Source organism: Cyprinus carpio, chromosome A4, assembly GCF_018340385.1.
Source record: "Cyprinus carpio isolate SPL01 chromosome A4, ASM1834038v1, whole genome shotgun sequence".
NCBI lineage: Eukaryota > Metazoa > Chordata > Actinopteri > Cypriniformes > Cyprinidae > Cyprinus > Cyprinus carpio.
The window spans coordinates 15,693,607-15,714,427 of NC_056575.1; the positions used below are offsets into that span (position 1 = coordinate 15,693,607).

Sequence of the window (20,821 nt, forward strand, 5' to 3'; positions counted from 1 at the left end):
CACCCACCCTTCCTTGTCTGCCATTGTTCAGAGCCAGAGCTTGACATATCAGACTGCTCTAACAAACACAAATGTTTTTTAGAGTAGTTTTCAAAGCACCACAGAGTCGTGGTGTTTACACTGTTTAGGAAGTCGACCTAGATTAGTTATAATTATCCCTGTAGTACATTAAAATGAGGCAGAAAATGCATGTTGCCCTTTAAAGAACAATACTCTCTGTGTACGGTGTATGAGAGATGTAAAAGATGGAAACAAGATGTAGTGGCTGCGTTCTGCTGCATACTGTCGAACTTAGCCTGAGGAAGAATTCCTGCAGTCCAGCTGTGCTTCCCGCATCAAATTATAGTACTTTTGTTGAAACCTCAGATGAGTTTGATTTGCGCCAATGACAAATTGACCATTCGTGTGCGTTTGCGTCTTTTCCGCAGTGAGAAAATGAGGAAAGCCAGGGCAAAATGTCTGTGGATCGTTTGATCGTCCTAACCATCTAAATCTAAAACCTTAAAAGTTGTCTTTTCTTAATTTGGAAGGTCAAAGTACTGCCATATTCAACATAAATCTGACAACAGATTGGATTTCATTAGCTACCAAATATAGTCACAGTACAACAGCGTCTCTGTCTCAGAGTTTCATACCAGCAGGCCAACCTCCAATTCACTACATGACAACGAAATACACAAGCACTTCCCAAAGGAATTAATCAGAATTGCTGTTTCCTGTCAATTTGTCCTTTGAGAAAAACATTTCCTCTCAATCTAAAGGATGACAACATGATAATACGGTCTGTAAGTCATATCTGCAAAGAGCTAAGGTTGTTTTTTTTTGTTTGTTTTGTTAGTTTTTTTTCCACAGACTAACAACAGAGATTACCCAAGCAATCTACTGTATTAGATGCCATGGATGACTTTATTTAGTAAACTATTTAACTTTTTTGAGGGCTATATATATATATATATATATATACATATATATATATATATATATATATATATATATATATATATATATATATATATATATATATACATACTGTATATACACACATATATGTCCTCCACAAGAAACGTTCATATACAAAGCAGCCCTGTTTTTAGTTTTCTAAAACTATTAATATTGATAAAGAAAAGGTACTTTGGGACCAGATTGGCACATTAGAATCATCTCTGAAGGATCATGTGACACTGAAGACTGGATTAATGGCTTTGCCATCACAGGAATAAATGTGATGACTTATTGTCTCCAAAAGTATAAACTCAAGTGCTTTGCATATAGTATGTTTCAGGCCATTTACATGGTGATCAGAATGTGTATTTTTGTCTCAACTTTTCAAAGGAAACAGTGACTCACCACTTGTGAAGTGGTGTATATATTTTTTCTTCGCAGACTTGGCGCACAGACAAATCAAAGGTATGGGTTTACGAGAAATACATGATGAAGACTTGCTATGGCAGAGTATGATGGAGTCTGCAGTAATCTGGAATATGATTTAAATGCATATATAAATGTATAGGTTACTACAATGCAAAAAAAATTGCAATACGGCTGTTGGATAAAGATCTCGAATAAGACCCTCAAACTTAGACATTGTTCTGTCAGGGGATGTAAAAACTTTGCATAGCTTTCTAAAAGGTTTGAGCATTAGAATGCATGGCTGAAGTTAATTTTTAATGATGTGTCTGAGCGACAAAGTTTTCCTCTGTTCTTCTCATTTCACAATTGACTGTTTTGTGAAAAGTTTTTTTTTTTTCAGATATCTTTTATTGAAAGATATGGCTGGCAGTGCCAAGCATTTTGTCTTCAGAAGTAACGCAGGAAAATACATTTATTTTTAATCTTAAAATGTTTTTGTAATAAATGTCAAACTAGCATTGGTTATTAAATCTGTTCAAAAGGCTATAACATAGCTTTTCAGGATGCCTTTAACATAAGTGTTATATGGTATCAAATTCAGCTAAAAAAGAAGCAAAGGAACTGAACAACATCTTTGGATCAGTTCCTCATTCTTTCCTGAGGACATACATTAACAACAAATCTGGTAAAACATTGCTTCCAAGATTTGTAATTTTGTCTCACAACACCCAGCTTTACTACAGCATGGAGATCTCTGGAAGTAGGCATCATGGTGGGGTGCACCATCTCCCCATTGGCCTTTACTATGGCAATAGAGCTCTTAATCAGAGCTTCAAGATGGGTTGCAGGAGGGGGACGACTACAGTTTGGTCAGTGGTTACCACCGATACGAGCCTTTATGGACGATATAACAACACTTACAACAACAGTCCCCTGCACTAAAAGACTTCTAGAAAAGCTTCATCAAAACATCACATGGGCGAGGATGAAAATCAACCCCAGTAAATGTAGAACCATCTCCATTGTTAAAGGTCATGTCACAGATTAAAGATTTCATACTGATGGAATACCTGTACCAGGTGTTTGGGTTGAAGGTAGGATGCACAATTCAAAGACAATGGGCAGTTTGAACAACTAAAAAAAGGATACCATTAAGTTCCTTAATCATATCAATAAGACCTTGCTGCCAGGGAAACTCAAGCTGTTGATAAGCGCACAGGTCAGAAAACTCAAGCTGTTGATAAGCACACAGTGGCTCGGAATTCCACAGTGATTGAGTGGAAAATGGAACTACCCATTACAAGTCTGGTCGAATAATTCACATATACTAAAGCTAGGGTGGTTATGACCATTACTGACTCTGAAGATCTTGCTATTCGAACAGCAGCCCCTCGGGTGACAGCAGGGAGAAAGTGGAATCCAATTGAATCCAACTACACCGTGTATGATGCAAAGTCAGCTCTCCATTTCAGGGTTGTGGTTGGTCAAGTCCAGCATGGGAGAGCTGGCATTGGGCTCATCCCAAAAGCTAATCAATGGGACAAGGCAACATCAAGGCAGAAGAGACAGCTCGTGGTGGAAGAGATGAGGTGGCAGAGCAACATGCTAAGGCCATTTCAATGGGTGAACCTAGAAAAGAGGAAACTCAGCTAGTGTGATATCTGGAAAATGGAGGGACCTCGGCTGAGCTTTCTCATCAGGGCCACCTATGATCTCCTACCCAAACCTTAGAACCTGAATCAGCAGCTGGGAAAAGAACCCACTTGTTCACTGTGTCAAGCACCTGAAACACTGAGACACATACTATCAGGATGAGCTACAAGCTTCACTCAAGGTCATTATACGTGACGAGAATCGACGAGAAAGTTCTAAAGCAGCTGTCATCAGTCTTGTAACTGAGGCGAACTACCACAAATGCTTCTCAACAAACGTCTGTAGGATTTTCCCACTTTACACATTTCATACCAGCAGGCCAACCTCCAATTCACTACATGACAACGAAATACACAAGCAGTTCTGAGCAGTGAAGCATTTTGCTCGGAGCTGGAGGACGAATGTGGAAACCTGGTGTTTTCCCCAGATATTGCGATTACAAAACTCCTGTCAGACATGGACCTTTGGTCCACAACAGCCAAGCTGGCATATTTTGAGGAGCTAACAGCACCATGGGAGGACAGAGTGGAGGAAGCACTTGACAAAAAAAAAAATGTTTGAAGTACTCTGAACTGGTAACTGAGGCTGTGCAAAATGGTTGATCATTTCCATAACTATCTGACCTGTTTTGCTACAAAAAACCTTGGTAAACTTTATGAACTAATCTTGAGAAACATAATATAAAAATCTAAAAACTGCATTTCATTACCATTTTAAGTAATCATACTCAGAACTAGAATCAGAACGGTTCATTTGCTTGTGCTTCCCATCTCTCTTCCTCACGTGAAAAGTTATAAGACACTTTCACACTGCACGTTGTTCCCGGAAAATTGCCAGAAAATTGCAAGATCATCTTCTGTGTGAACGCAAACACGTCCCGGGATTGATCCCGGGTTGGGGACCTAGTAACATTGCCGGGTTCAGTCCCGGAACGAGCTCTGTGTGAACAAAAGCCAGAACCAATGCTGTAAAGGGTGTGTCGTAGTGATGACGCACGTTATCGTGCAACTCATTTACCAGGTCTTTTGAAGGCTGATGAACGTTCACTACGAAAAAATGTGTGCAAACTGTAATGAAGCAGAGATCAGTTAGCTCCTCACTATCCACGCTGAAGATGAGATCGTTCGCCAGCTTAAGTGAAAGTTAACGTGCCTAGCATTTTCGACTCGTACATTACATGTCACATCCTGATGTCATGTGTCATTACGGGACCTTTACGGGTTCCGGGAAATCACTGGCAGTGTGAAAGGGGCAAAATCTAGCAACCTGGGAACAATTGCCGGGACACATTACCCATGTATTTTCCGGAATCGCAGTGTGAAAGGGGCTATAGGTTAAGGTCCATTTGATCAAAATAGGTGACAGTGGCGGCAGCTGACAGGTTGTGTTGTTTGTTTCAGTTGGTTGCGAGTGGTGGTTCGTGCAGGAGTGCCAAACCTAATAGGAAGCTCATACCAAAAGCCACAGCAATAAGAGTGAACCGCAGCATGTAAAAATACCATAGTCATCATTGCTGATGTGCACAGCTGCTGTTGTAGCACCCTAACTCACTTCCACTCTTTGCTCAAACTCTTTCTCTCTGAGTTTACCCACCATATCATCAAATCCAGATTAGATCTGTTTCCAATTGCACCCCATCTGTTCAGGAACGTTTATGTGGTCTCAGGCTGCAGGAGCGGGACGTTTTGTATTCAAGGATGTGGCTTCTACGGTATTGGATGAGGTCTGATGTGTCTCCAAAGTTTTGGGGCTTACTGAGTTGGACATATGACTGAACATGTCTCACACGGCCACCATTGCAAAACCTAGTGAGCCTATAAAGGCAGCAACCTTTTAAATGTGCATTCACACTTACAGTGGCTTAATTGTAGCAGGTTGCCAAGTCGCTGTGCTGTTGGTTGGCATTTGTTATAACTGGACTTCACTCTGTGTGACTGCTCTTTTGTATAATATTGAGCTCAATTTTGTCAATTCACTAACAGCCTCTGTGGCTCACAGATCAGTATAACAATGTGGCATTTACCAAATTTAATACGACTCAATTCTGTTTTGAAATCGTGAATGATCAAGTAAGATTATAATGCAATATATTTGCTTTGGAACATGACATAACACATTTACTGAAACAATTCTGTAATAGTGAGAATAAACTAAAAAAAAAAAAAAAAAAAAAGTGAAAAAAAAAAAAAAACCTGTATGCTTCAAGGGGTGGTTCACTGTTTTTTTTCTAGGCTTGATCATGTTTATGGGGTGCAGTCTAACATGTGTTAATGCTTCGTTTTTAAACACATTTTTCTCATAATTTAACTATATTCCACACTGCTCTGTCCCTTCTCTGAGAAACATGCTAATCATTTCCTGCTTTTATGAAGCCCCTCCCTCAGAAACAGGCGATGGGCTCTGATTGGTTAGCTAGTCCAGTATGTTGTGATTGGCTAAACCGCCTCTAGTAGGCGTCTAAATGTCTCACCCATCACTTCAGCGGCATGTGCTCCGGTTGTATCGTAAACAACGGCGTTGTTAATATCACCTATCAGAACTGATTGAAAAGCAGAGGATATTGAAGAGGATACCTGTGCAAGGATGGCTTTTAATGGTAGGCCTAGGCTTTTTTGTTTGTTGTTGTCTCATACTTTTAGATACGCTGTTATTTTTAATGTACAGTTTCATCCTGATTAAAGATTTAATACAGTACGGCAACTGCACGCGCGTCCATGTTTAATGCTTCTCATAGCTATGTGAAAATAAGTGTATAATTGTAACAGTTCATTGCTGGAGCTGAGCTGAATGAGAGAGAGAGAGAGAGATGCAGAGCATGGGGACGTGTGAAACAGTATTAAGAACTGCTGCTTTAGAACATTGATTTTGAAACTTCTGAATCCATTAGAATCATTAGAAGACAGAATCACGATTCATATATGAATAGATTTTTACGTGCACCTCTAGTTTTCTCTTCCTCTTCTGTAAAGAAGTGCAGCATGGCCTCGCCCCCTTTGCTGCCTTTTCCCGAGGACGGGGTTTATCTGGGTTTGTTACGTCACGAACCTGGGAAGTAACTTGTTGTAGTCCCTACCAGCCGTTTTTGTAGGGATTAAACAGCCAGAATTTTAAAAGACGATATCTGATATCTTTGTTTGCATTGAACTTTCAGCTTCGTAACTTTGCAGATATTGTTTATGCTCAAACAGCAACATTACACACTGACGTTAAAAAAAGTGAAATCGCAATGAACCACCCCTTTAAGTTAAACATTTAATTTATGCATTAGCAGACGCTTTTACCCAAAGCGACTTACAGTGCATTCAGGCTATCAATTTTTACCTATCAGGTGTTCCCGGGGAATCAAACCCCCAACCTTGCGCTTGGTAATGCAATGCTCTACCACTTGAGCTACAGGAGCATTTAAGAACAGCTTGTCACTATTGTGGTATATCTTTTTAACTTGCTAACTGGAAAAAAGTTCCCCTTTTACCAAAAACTACAAAACCCATTATACACTTTTAGATTTCAGGCAGATAAGGTAAAAATGAGTTCCCTTAAGGGTACAAGCTGCTCCATCCTTAAAGGTACAATTTCAGATCACATTTTTTTGACACTGAAGAGAAAAATATGCTCTAAACTTGATTAACCATTTGCTTTAGAACAATGATATTTTCCTTTATTTTAAGAAGGGGGTTCTTCTCAAGGGGATCATTATAGGTTTTCGAAGTTGGGATTGCTGGGTCTCATTAACTGCCTCACGACACAATAACTACAATACATATCAATTCAATGCATCTGCACTAAACATACTAGAAAGTCAGCATAGACAAGAAGTGAACTGTTATTTTGGTTTCAGTTACTACTAAAAACAATAAAAAAAAAAGTTTGCTGTCAGTTTTAAACCACCTTCATTAATTGATCTGTAGGAAACATATCAATTCAATGCATCTGCACTAAACATACCAGAAAGTCAGCATAGAAAACATTAAGAACAGCTGATATCTACCCTGTTCGCTCTTAAAATTTAAACACCTGCCAGTGGCTAAAAGCAAATACTCGTGAACGAAATGAAACTATTCAATTAATCTCTATTTGTCTTCAGTGTTTGAGCTTAGCCAATTAACCCTTAAATGCACACCTTCAGGCTTTAGTGACCTCAGATGTCATCAATTCATCATTCATTTCTAATATTTAATCAAATCATTTAACATCACTTAATGGTGGATCTGATGACGGAGCTGTCGGCAAACAAAATATTGATTTTGAAGATGAAAAAAAGGAAATCGTTTGATGCTGAATGTAAGTGATGGTGGTAAAAAAGTTGTTCAAAACGCCCTTCCAAGTCTTTCCAACAGTATATGCTTTCCCACAAAAAAACAAAAACAAAAAAAAAACATGAAAATGCATATACAATTATAAAATATATTTAGCATGTAATTCTTATTTAAAAATATCAGGATAGTTTTATACTATTGCTAGATATGCATTTCAGGTGGCTATAAAGTTTGCTTTATTGCTAATCGTATGGAGGGATTACAGATTGAGATCACCTAGTGGGAACTTCCATGTTTTGCCTCTATACAACCCATCTACATTATCTAGTTTCTCTGAACAAAAAAGGACAACATGAAATCAGAAGAGACCAATGTGATTGTATGGCATTTTGTCATCCGGTTGGCACAGTGTGATCAAAAGATGCATTGTTACATCCACGGGATGAATGAAACTTGGAGGTTCACATCGGGGTTTTCATATCTTCTGATTGCAGATTTCACCATTTTTTCCACATGCGTATATTTTTGTTTATCAGCAGGCTGTGGCGACAGACCAAGGAAGTTATTTTCCATTGCTTTAGGCTTATGATACCCCTTTCCTCCAGGAAAACTATGTACACTGTTTGGGAGTCTGTGGGTCACACGGTTTGAGTTTCACTCTGTTTGCTATAATGGATGTTTATCTTTGTGCGTCTGTATGTGTGAGTAAGATCCCTCATGCCAGATAAGACGTGTGTTTTCAACTTTTGTATCATGCTAATCAGCAAAGTTTTGGATGATTTGTGGGAAAAGTGCTCTGTATCTCTAAATGTCTCAGATTTGTGGAAAAAGTGCTCTGTATCTCTAAATGTCTTAGTGTTTAATGGTCTGTGAAGAGTTGGAAATAAACTGTTCTGAATTCCTTGCAGCAAAATTAATCTTTAAGCTTTTCAAAGAAAAAAAAAATGATTTTGCTCATCTGGATGTTAAAGTGTGATTATGGAAAAACTGATTTTGCTTTCAATGTACTAACTTAATGTAAAACTCTATGCAATCCACTCAGAATAAAACTGTATACCTTATCTACACCACAATACCCTATGTAGGTCTAAGACCAGAAAAATCACAAGCTGGCTTTCATATAACAGTAGTGACCAGTACATGTTTCAGCATTTGTCTTTTTGTGTTGTACAGAGAATGGAAAACCAGGAAAATCATTTTCATAATTGGGTGAACTATCCCAGTATACGCAATATGTACACAAATTAAGGACAAAGTTGATGGCTCAGTGATCGTTTATGTCAGTGCCGCTATTATGCCATTTTTAAGGTTCCTAAGGATTTAAGGGTCTCCCCGACAATAGGTTTACATGCATGCAAGGACAAAAAACTATTTTGTTTTCTCAAAATATGCATTTAATATCACCTAATTTTCCAACGATTCTTAAATGATTTGTTTGAAGCAATTCTAAGATTCAGTCTCTCTAAACCCCTCCTCTCCTTTCTAGTCTCAGCCTCAGACGTCACGCCCTCAGACCATTGGCTGAACGTCTGATGCATATGGCACACAAAAGTGGAAACATTTCAGGAGTGTCGAAGTCGTCATCGGATTGGATGAATTCTACAGGATTTCCGCGAGACATGTGCATCGCGCTCTTTAATGTTCCGCCTGGAAACAAAGATACCGTGGCGGCAAACCCCCTCACGAAAGAAGAAAGCTGCCGTGTTTACAACTGTGACGACAAGCACTTATTCCAGACCTTCAGTCTGAAGGTCTGGCTACGCGAGACTAGCTCTGCTCTGATTGGTCAGATGGCCCAGTCTGTTGTGATTCCATACACCCATTACCATAGTTCCATATTTTGAACACTTGATAGAAAATATAAACGTATTATTTATCATACTGACAGGTTGTGGTTCAATGCCAGTTGGTCCAAATAAACTGGATACTGAGCCATCTTTCGAGAGCAAGCATTTTATGAGTCCCCGAGATTAGAGAAGCAGTCGTCAGTAAAATGACGGGAACACAAAAAATATTGGGGTTGTACTGCTATGAAATTATCTGCAGCCTCATCTTTTGGAAGTGAAAATAAAATGAATTTACTTCCACAGCGTAGGTTATGCAAATGTGTTACTCCGTGATGTGTAGCCGTCGAAAGTGGGATTCAAATTACCAACGACTCGTTTAGGCTGTTCAGGGTTGATTCTTTCTTTTTTTTTTGGAGACAATAACTTTATTTATTGCGCACTTTCGGCTTTACAACTTTACAGATCGTTTACAATTACAGACAGCTACATTACACACTGCACGAAAGGCAATATTCAAAATGGCATAATAGGGGCACTTTAACCATTATGCCAATGTTAAACTTTGTGTATGCTGTCCGTTGTTCATATAGCTTTAGCATCTCTTTCACACTTACCGGCCTATTGTATACATGCAATCCCGGGCAGATGACTCAAAGCCGTCTGGGTTCATGGATGGCAGGATGTGCACACGACTGCTGTTCAACAGACGTGTCACCAACGGATCACTCAGGTAATGGCTGGTCAGATAATTGATCAACTGAAGCAGTAACACACGACCCACAACCTGAACACAGAGGAACAAATACAGTCAAAATATAATAATAATAATAAAGTAATCTATTTCTAAAGTGTTGTATTTTATTTGAAAAAAGACGCAAGAAGCACTGGAGCCATGGTTTTTTGCTTTTATTAAACAACTATAAAAGCAATATGAAAACACACGTTCAATAAAAAGGAAAGACACAAAAACACAAAAATTGAGAAAAAGAAAAAAGTAAACCAAATATCAAAAAATAAACACACACACAAATATATATATATATATATATATATATATATATATATATATATATATATATATATATATATATATATATATATATATATATATATATAAAATTAGTAATATATATATATATATATATATATAAAATTAGTAAAAGTAGTAGTAGTAAAAGTAGTATCACAGCAACTGCAAAGACTTATGGGAGTTAAAAAAAAGAAAGGTATGAGAAACCCCACAATAACAACTTCTGAACAAATGTTTTATCAGACAGCTAAAGTAGGTGTTAAAGGATTTTGGAACAATGAGATTCCGTTGTGGGACAGGTTACACAGATTGCCCTACAAAATTGAAATCAAGTAACTGACTAAATGCCTTTTCAATCCACAATTACTTAGAACAAAACACAGATTAAGACTGAAGAGATAGCTTATTTTTGTTGGTCTCTCAAATAATGCCTGGTTAGGACATGGGAGTCAAAATTATCAATTTTATTAACTGTCCAACTAAAATTCACCAAAACAACCTCCTCATAAAAGCTTCTTTCTTGCCCATTAAACTTACAAAATAATAAAGACTCACACTAACTGCATCAGTATTTCTTTATTTAGTATTTGTCATGCTTAATAGAGATGTGTCAATCTTAAGCAGGAAATGAACTGTTCCTGTCCTAGAAAAGACATTGAATAGATCATTCATGCCACATCATTGTGGTCTCTTCTGGACATCACAGGCCGTCAGAGGCACTTTGATGTGGTGTGGGAGTTTGCACTGCTACTCACATCTTACAGAAGCAGCCATACCAGAAACTACTCACAGAACCTGAAGCCCGAGGTGCTCATAAGACAACATGGCAAGCTCTGAGACTACAGATAGTATCAGTCTGGTGTGGATGTCCGTGTACTCTTTCTGAGAAATGACGGCCTCCATTTGTCCCGAGGACAATGTTTTTTCATATAAACTATATCTGAGTGAGACTTTAACCTCTGAATGAGGTTAAAGTGCACGTCATACACACAGCGAAACCGTGAGAGCTGAGATTATGAGATTATGATGCACAAGTGCACAAGAGCTGTGGGTTAAACTTTCTGTCCAGAAAGTTTGTACTCTGCATCTAAAAGCATGTATGATTACTGTTATCTGTGACAGCTGAGACAGACCACAGCAAACATCAGCGCATCAGTGTTATAACATCTTTAGAAGAGAGTAGTAACAATGACAAGCAGTCATACAAACAGACTCCCACAAAGAAAAAAAAAAAGTGACATGAACAGTACAAACAGTACAAATGGCTTGTGAAAAAACACTTTCATGCAACCAGAATATCGCTGTGCAGAGATCGCTAAACTCGTATGTTTTCATATCATCATCAGCGCTTGTTCCGCCATCAGTGAGCGCGCACAGGGTTGCCAGATTGCACAAATTAAATAAAACACTGGGCAGAAAGTGTATCCTTAAAGGAGAAAAGCTCTGTTTTGGGGCTTAAAGCTCTTCACATCTGCATGAACGCTAGTGAAGGCTTGTTAGCAATGCAAGATAACGCAAATGCCAAATTAAAAACATGTTTCAGGATAAATAACAAGCCGGCCAATATTGTGACGATTATTTTTAATTCATCGAGAAAGGTGAATATCGTTATCGCGATTAAAATATGATTAATCGTGCAGCCCTAACACATATCGTGCAGCCCTATATATATACACATATATATATATATATATATATATATACATACATATATATATATATATATATATATATATATATATATTAAATAGGTTCATTTTGTCCGAGTGATTTCTAACTTTAAAATTATAAACATATGATAGGAAAAGACTTACAGCTGTCCCTGATTAGACTTCTGTCAACTATATCTGCTTACACATTTCCGCCGACATGACAATTTCCTTCCTCTTTTTAATGGTTTTACTTGAGGACTTTGTGGGATGCTATGATTTTACAGTTGTCTTTTCAGTTCCTTCATCAGCTGATTTGGATCCAAAAATAGTCCATACAACAACAACAACAACAAAAAGGAAAAAAAAAAAAAGAACACCTGCTCCATAAGATCTCCAAGCAAATTCTGTAAACCAAGTGCTTGAAATGACCACTGATGAATATAAATTGAGTCCTCTAGTTCTTCCTGTGTCCATACTCACTCACTCACTGACTCATCTCAAAACAAACATCTTCATCAGCAGCAATACTGTTCCCGGGAAACAGTAAAATCTGGTTTCACGTCTCATCGACACATCTTAGAAGTTCTTAAACACTGTACTTGACATTTTAAATAGTTTACATTACTGCAAATTGTTTTATGTTGATGTGTCATTACATTTATCTTATAAAGTTTATTGATGTGGCTGAAACTTTATTGATGTGGTTTTGTTTTTGTTTACTGTATCATTTACAAAGTGTCTATCTATTGTGAGGGAAAACAGTGAACTACAAGAAGATCTAAGAACTGTTTACATTTCCTCTTCAAAAGACCCACAGCAACACAAACAGCACACCCTCAGTCCCCTCAGTGCTCCAGACGTCATCACAGGGCCCAACACAAGGCCTGAAAAACATACAGTGCCCTGATGCTCACATCTAAACATCTCTAGATCGACTCCCAAAACATTTCAGAATGTGTGCGAGGGCACAGACAGATCCCTTACACCTGTGTGGTGATATATTTAAGCCCAAGCTTACAGTTGTTAGTGAAACAAAACACCTGTGAGAGAGGAAATGGTAGAGGGGGTCCAGCTTAAAGGGATACTCCACCCCATAATGAACATTTTGTCATTAATCACTTACCCCCATGACGTTCCAAACCCGTAAAAGCTTTGTTCGTCTTCGGAACACAATTTAAGATATTTTGGATGAAAACAGGGAGCCTTGTGACTGTCCCATAAACTGCCAAGTATATAACACTGTCAAGGTCCAGAAAAGTATAAAAAGCATCGTCAGAATAGTCCATCTGCCATCAGTGGTTCATCCGTAACGTTATGAAGCGACGTGAAGATTTTTTGTACGCGAAGAAAACAAAAATAATGACTTTATTCAACAATTTGTCTCCTCTGTGTCTCTCCATATCTCCATATATAATAATTTAAGAAAGAATTTAGGATTTCGCTGTCATACTAAAATTCTTTTGAGTTTATCTGGCCGAGCGCTGTAGATTCCTGACATCTATTCTTTTATGCTGTGAAAGTGTTTCACAGCATAAAAGTTTCTTTAAAGTGACTGTGAAATATGAAACTGTTTCAGAGTGCTGACTGACTGTCTGGATACTGCGTACAAAACTAAGCATCTTGAAAACCTTTAAAAAAGATATTTAATAAGATGCAAATGCCTATTATTGGATATTTTAATGAATTTTGTAAACAGATTAATTATATCAAGTGAATATGAAAACATTATACACAATACTACTATACAAAAAAAAAAAAAAAAACTTTTTCCTACAGAAGACCTAAGAGGCCATGGATTATTAATTTTTTTCTTTCTTGTTTTGTCGTTATAACGACTTAATTTTCTCGTGATCTCAACATAACAAAAGTTGTTCTCTAAGTTACACAACTGTGCCAACAGGTGGCACTACAGACCGGAATATAACTGACGTGGTGTTGTTTACTGTATATCCACTTTACTGTACACGTTTGGGACACAATAAGGACCTTCCTCATGATCGCTATAATTTGTGCAGTATTGTTCATTACTGACATTTAATTCATTCATAAATGTTAAATGCTTGAATCAGTATGATTATTTTTGTATCGTAATGTTCTTGCTAGATTCATGAGTTTCACCACCACGTTCTGTGTCATAAATGTCACTGTATTCTGTTTGCACCTATATCTTTATTTGTGCTTCTTTGAGGTACATGATTGTTATTTGTTAGTTAATAAGCGGGGATGTTCTGTTTATTTACAGTAGGGATGGGCTTCAATGATGTAGGCTAGCCTATTTGTAATGTGTTCTTTTCCCCGTTTTTAAACTTTACTGTTAATCATTAAATGTAGCCTATATTGATTAGAATTGTGATTTGTAAAGTATACAGGCTAATTCAATTCAGTGATGCTTTACAGTATTGTAATCTTTTCTACATTACTTTGTGGAAACCACACACACATTTTTCAAGCTTGTAACGCACACGACATCAGTCACAGCATATCATGACTACTAAAAATTACAAATTATATATAATTTTATTTCACATAAAAGGTCAGTTGAAAGTGAGTTGAATCCAAGCAGCTCTAAAAGATTTTAGAATAGTTCTGCATGTCGAGATCACAAGAAAATTAAGTCGTGATAACGAGAAAACAACTTTCATTATGTCGAGATCGAGAAAATATTAAGTCGTCATAATGAGAAGAAAACTTTTGTTATGTAGAGATCACAAGATAATATTAAGTCGTTATCAAAACAGGACAGAATTTTTATTTTTTTTATAATTCATGGCCTCTTCCGTATTTTCCCCTGCACAGCAGTTATTTCTGCTGTAAATGACATCTACCACGAAAAGAACAGTGATTGGTCCCCTACATGTCAGCCAGATGGTCTTTTCCTAAGTAGGCAGTTCTTGACCAGACTTGAACTAGACTTATTGTGAATACTGATGGTCAAAAATCTGGCTTTGTGAGTCTTGAAAAACATTAAATTTACTGACAAGCCTGTAAAAACTTTAGTGAATGAAATGACTAAACCAGAGGAGAATATTTATTGGGTTATTTCTGAATACTGAGGCACGTGGGCTGCTTGTTTAAGTTGGCGTGTGTGTAGCCCGTGTGTCTCAGTTGGCACGTAGACAACAGGAGAATTGTCCTAGATAAACAACTACACACTATACCCCCAGCTGCTTGTCAAGACCACCCAAACTCAGGTTTGTCATAATGCCCTTAAATTTTTAACATTACTTAAATAAGATCAGACAAAAAAGAAAGAAGATTAAGGGTCAAATCTAGAGAGAGAGAGAGAGAGAGCGCAGAGAAAAGATCGGACTCTGAGCGGTCTGTATATTCACAATCGTGCTTTCATGCATCCGGTGGGCCGGGTCTGGTCTGGCCAGAGCAGCGTGCAGAGGAATAATTTAAGATAGAAGTAAAACCAGAGCTGGAAAAAGAAGTCAGTCACACTGCACTGACTATGTCCGAAGGTCATCTGACCCTGTGTTACACATTCACTGGACTTCACCTTTCCATGAATGCCTCTCACTTTTACATAATGCAATCAGTTTTTGAACACAAAATAATGTTTAATTTACATAATACCTAGGATATAACTTCAAAAACCATTGTGCACTAATAGCAAGCGTCACTATTACTATTTCTCCTATTCTTTGTATTAAATTCTGTCCCGCTTATGCAAAAGACAAATGATACCTCAAATGATGTGGCTTGAGAAAAGGTGTGCTATTCTCTCACTAAGCAACTACATTTATAATTTTCACTTGGTGGACAAAACGAGGGAAAATCCATTAGACTTGCATTAAAAAGGGACCCAAGCCGTACAGACCAGAATATCATAGAAGCCATATCTTTACAAAACCAGTCTACGAATACTGTGAGCAGTGAGTGAAATTGGGCAAGGAACACATTTAGATGCACACATCATACAGAAAGCTGATTTACTTTTATTAAAATAAATACATTGCATGTATTTGCATTACATGCAAACCTATTACCCAACAATGCAAGAAAAACAGATTTTTCTTAAACCAGTCTTGTAAAGATGGTTATTTCCCGGTGATGATTCTACTCAAGAGTATTCTATTTATTTATAAGTTGTGATGTTAAAGCATAAAAACCCTAGGGTATTCCAAAATGTCAGCAGGAAACATGTACAGACTAATTTTTTCTCATGTTTGCTTTTTTTTTTTTACTCTCTCCAACTCAATATCTTGTAAGCTTCAATAATAACAAAATTACCTTAAAATCTATCATAAACCAAATTTAAGTAAAGAGAACTAAAATGAACAAAACTGATTCTGCTGTGGACAGCATCTTCTGGCAAGACACAGGAATTAATTTGCCTCAATCCTCACAAAGCATTATGGGTATTGGAGCTGTTGAATGTTCATTGTTTGTACACTCAGTATTGCGGAACATTATGGGATGGAACGAGTGCACTCAATGTCCACTAAAACCACTAAAGATGACTGTCCCTTCAAATAGCACCACAAACTGTATAAGGGTACAAGCAGCAATTTCGAACACAGCCATAGGCTCTTTTGGCTAATGTCATAAAGCAGTCGACCAGCGCACCCTAGAAACAGCAGAACAATGCCCTAGCAACCACTTTAGCAACTGCACAGCAACACACCAAGAATATCACTAGCATGCATCTACCCAGTAGAAAATCATGAAAAACGAGCAGAACAAATTCGCCCCAAATCGTTCTTTAAACCATATGCTTTCATGCATTTGGAAGACGCTTTTATCCAAAGTGACTTGAAGTGCATTAAAGAAACTTTTCTTGGTAAAATCAAACTGACAATCAAACCCACAACCTTGGTGTTGCTAATGCCATGCTCTGCAGTTGAGCTACAGGAACACAAACAAGCAATTGTTGCAAAAAATTAAAGACGCGAAAAAGATTCAGACAGATTTCTGTTTGCGTTTCATAAATGAGGCCCAAAGTAATGTAATTATTAACTTTTATTCTGAGTACTGTATTGATTTAATGCATAATTCCCATCTCTTCTCCTCTTTCATCCCTCAGTAATCCATACTAGCCCTGTCTGTGTTTACTGTCTGTTTGTTCACTTTAGCTAAATGTTTAAAGAGACTTTTTGCCATTCAGGTTTACACAAAAGGATCATGTTCTGTCTCATTGGGACATTAAGAGACTCAGACCATCTTAGGAGCACTTCAGTGGTGTATCAAAGGTCTGGCACACACCTCACCATGAGATGACTCATGGATGCTGATGGGTAATGTTTATGTGACTAATTTGAGTAATGTTTACAAGTTTATTTGAAATGCACCTCCCATCCTGGATGTTCATATGGCTTCCTAGCATTTGCGTGATTTGAACAATCGTCCTCTTTAAACATCCAGACAGGATGTTGTCTAATTAGATGATAGCTAATGAAGCCTCAGCTCAGTGAAGCTTTGACCAAATTTAAAAGGCCATTAGAGAAATATACAGTAGCTACCGGTGATATGCATGAAAGTGGAAAAGAAAAGTCAACCTTTATTTATATGGCGCTTTATACAATACATATTGTGTCAAAGCAGCTTTACAGTGTTAAACAGAATAAAATTGTGTGCTGATAATGCAAGAGGACAATAGAAAACAGTCCGTTTTTCCAGTTAAAGTTGGTTCATTGTTGATTCAGTGATGTCGTCATCTAGCTCAGTTCAGTTCTCTTCCAATAGTGTCTGTGCAATAAAGTCAAATATTGCCAGAAATTTTTCGAAATTCGAAGGAAGAGAACACAGCAGACTGAAATGTTTTATTATATCCTTCTGTTCTGTTGTGTTCTACAGATGTTCTTGTGATATCAATGTCACATTAAAATTCCAAGCATTTCATTATTTTCTCCGATGGATAAAATAGAGCATAATGGAAAATTCACGGGTTATTCAGTCAGACAGATGAGACAACCTTATTTGAAAACATTTTTTTTGTCCTTTTCAGTTGAAGTTTCCCAAAGTGGAAGTGCTATTTATAATTTAAACCTTGTTCAGAAAAGGTGGATGGTCATCCCTACTGCAAATTAAACTGGGATATAAAGTAATTATTATTTTAGCCAATAATCTCCAAAAAATCAGTCCATTCATCCAATAGCACTTCCAACCATAGTTTCTCTTCAGAACATTTTGTTTAGTTCCCCTCACAGGAAGACAGGAAGTACTGAATTAACAATGGACATGAGGGCGGAGCACATTGACGTGACATACAGTACAGCCAAGTATGGGGACCCATACTCGGAATTCGTGCTCTGCTTTTAACCCATGCAAAGTGCATACACACAGCAGTGAACACACACACACCATGAACACACACACCCGGAGCAGTGGGCAGCCATTTATGCTGCGGCGCCCGGGGAGTTGGGGGTTCGGTGCCTTGCTCAGGGCACCTCAGTCGTGGTATTGAGGGTATGAGGGAGAGAGCACTGTACATTGACCTACAATTCCTGCCGGCCCCAGAACTCACAACCCTTGGATTGCGAGTCCGACTCTCTAACCATTAGGCCACGACTTCCCCCATTGGTGAAAAGATCCCCCCATACACCCCACCTTGTTTTTTTTTTTTTTTTTTGGTGTAGGTCACAGTCCACTGCTCTTCATTGGCATCCCGGCCGCTTCCTCAGACTGTAATGCTTTTGTGTATAAACCCCTTTTCCCACACACCCCTTACCAAATACACCCCCCTTCAGACCAGCACTGGCCCCCTCTCGCTCAAACAACAAGAAACAAAACTAAACAAACAGAGAGCTGGATCTATTTAAAGCAGCTTCCAATTCCAAATTTAGCCCCATCTAAAGAAAACATATGAAAAACTGTTCTTTGGAAGAGATTCTGTGATATGAAACCTGTTCACGCAAAAGGTCCTGCTTGCAATGTAAGACTTAGTAAAAACATAACTTTTTTGCAATAACTAACCAAGGGAAACAGCTGCATTACCTCGTTTCCGTGCATATTGCCCACATATTTGAATTCCGGGATGCCAGTTCTGTGTTCTCTGGGATGTTGACCCAGTATTAAGACCCAGAGTTCTCTTCCTAGAAAGACAAAATGTAAATGTTAATCAACTGCAAACAAATGTTTCAATGAGTGAATCAGTGAATTTGCAACTGAATTAAGTGCTGTGGATCTTGTACTGGTCACATGATTAATGTCTCACTGTTTTCGGAGTTAACCAGATACTCAAATAATGTTTTTGCACAGTTTGGGCAGGAACCTGGCAACCCAATCCCATGTAATCTCACGTCTAGCTCTCATTCACTCTGTCTGCTTGTCTCAGTCTCTAAGGACTACTGAATATGGATCTCATATTCACTGCACAAGTTAAAGCATGCTAGTTTCAGGACGACAAAAAAAAAAAAGGGGGAAATGAAGTCTTCCAAACCAAACCACCCTTTACTGTTTCAATCTTTTCTTTTCTTTTGATTTTTTTTTCCCTAAAGCTGAATTTGATCAAAATTCAAAGTGTACTATTATATTACTTTAATGTAACTTTTCAATTTTAATATTATAGATTAAATTATTATCAAATTAAATAAATAAAATATATTCTATAAAATATAACTACAGTAAATGGTCTGATAAGCACCCACAATACTCTAGCACTTTTCTATGTGAAACTTCCAGTTGGTCTAGCTGGGAGAATGTTTTCCATAGTCTACCTTTACAAAGATCAGATGCCATCCTGAACATCCCCAGGCACCAAAGGTAGCGGTACTATTGTGCCCCCTCTAAGTAAGTTGTTAAGTTTTTGTGTGTTTGTTGTAAATTTATATTTGTTTTGGGTGTTTAAATTTTTGTAGTCTTTCACTCTTACTACAGGGGCCCCTCTCCAAGTTCACAATAGTTTCTTTAGTCTCGTTGACACGCTGTTAGAAAGTGTCAGATTCTCTTTCTCCTACAGATTAGCTACTTTTATACACTTTAAATTCCTGTAAAATTACTGGATTCTGTTTTCTGTTAAAATATACTGATTACTGAACACCAAAATGTCATTTAAACAACTTCCGAGACTGGAAATATAATAGGACACCAACAACTTGAGCTATAGAAAAAAAAATGCATTTGATGCTGAATGCACAATTTATGTAGTTGTTCAAGATGTCACAGTTCACAATTTACTTCTAAATCTAACAGTGTCAAACTCTGTGAATGCGTCAAACTATTTGAAAGCAGACTTCTTATGGTACAGTATGTCAGAGCATCTCGTACGTGCTCAAACATGCACACCAATATTATGGATTTGTTCACACATACCATCAAGAGAGAACTTTAACAGCTCATTTTGGCATTGTCTGCACTGATTTGACAACATTTTGACAGCGAGTCCTGTGCACAGACAACCTCCAAACAGAAAAATGCAGATTTACAGCAAGTATCAGTGCCATCAGCAAAGACGATGGTCTTCTGGTCAAATACACTCCAATATGCTGCAATAATCAGAGCTACTATTAACACACCTTGATTTTTTTTTTCCCCCAAAGCAGCAAAAGGGTAGGAGTGATTTTGGCTTTTTTTTTTTTTTTTTTGTAGGATTAAAATTTGACTCCTTTAAGGTGGCATGAAATGAAACTTCAGACTATCAATTTTCTAAATGCATGCTATTATACTGTGAGCAATTAATTTGGTTTCATTTCTTAATGTTTTAACCTCGTTATGTTTAAATCAAATTTCAAGTTATAACTGAACCAAAATAGTTATAACCAACCCACCCACATCTTAAAGTCCCCACATTACATTTTTTCAATAATCCATTACACTTGGATGTACATCACAATATGGAAGAAAAGATCTGACACTACTTCCGTTACGTTGTGACAGCAGCTAAGAAGAATCAACCACCCAATTGTTCAAATCACAATAACCAATCTATTCAATTTCCTCCATGAACAAAGTTTTTTGTATTTCTGTACCTATCTGACATCCAATTACTGCTGTTTATCAAACAAGACAAAATAATGTACAGAATTATGAATGATGACAGGATTTCTGCAGTGTAATCTTGATTAAGCCGACGCTGTTGCCAAATGACATTTGTCTGGGTTGATAATCATCATACAAGAGCTTTAGTTAATTAGGCCCAACTAATCAAGC

The 20,821-nt window shown here is 37.6% G+C and overlaps 1 protein-coding gene across 2 annotated transcripts in view; it reads right to left on the reverse strand.

The window, feature by feature from the left end:
* Positions 1 to 20,821, reverse strand: part of LOC109086964 (carboxypeptidase M-like) — a 38,121-nt gene that overhangs the window by 11,588 nt on the left and 5,712 nt on the right. For both annotated transcript variants that reach the window (XM_042742946.1, XM_042742939.1), the window contains exons 3-4: positions 18,668 to 18,765; positions 9,661 to 9,830 (exon numbers count right to left, since the gene is read on the reverse strand). In XM_042742946.1, coding sequence (XP_042598880.1) covers positions 9,661 to 9,830; positions 18,668 to 18,765 — 268 coding nt within the window. The remainder of the gene's footprint in view (positions 1 to 9,660; positions 9,831 to 18,667; positions 18,766 to 20,821) is intronic.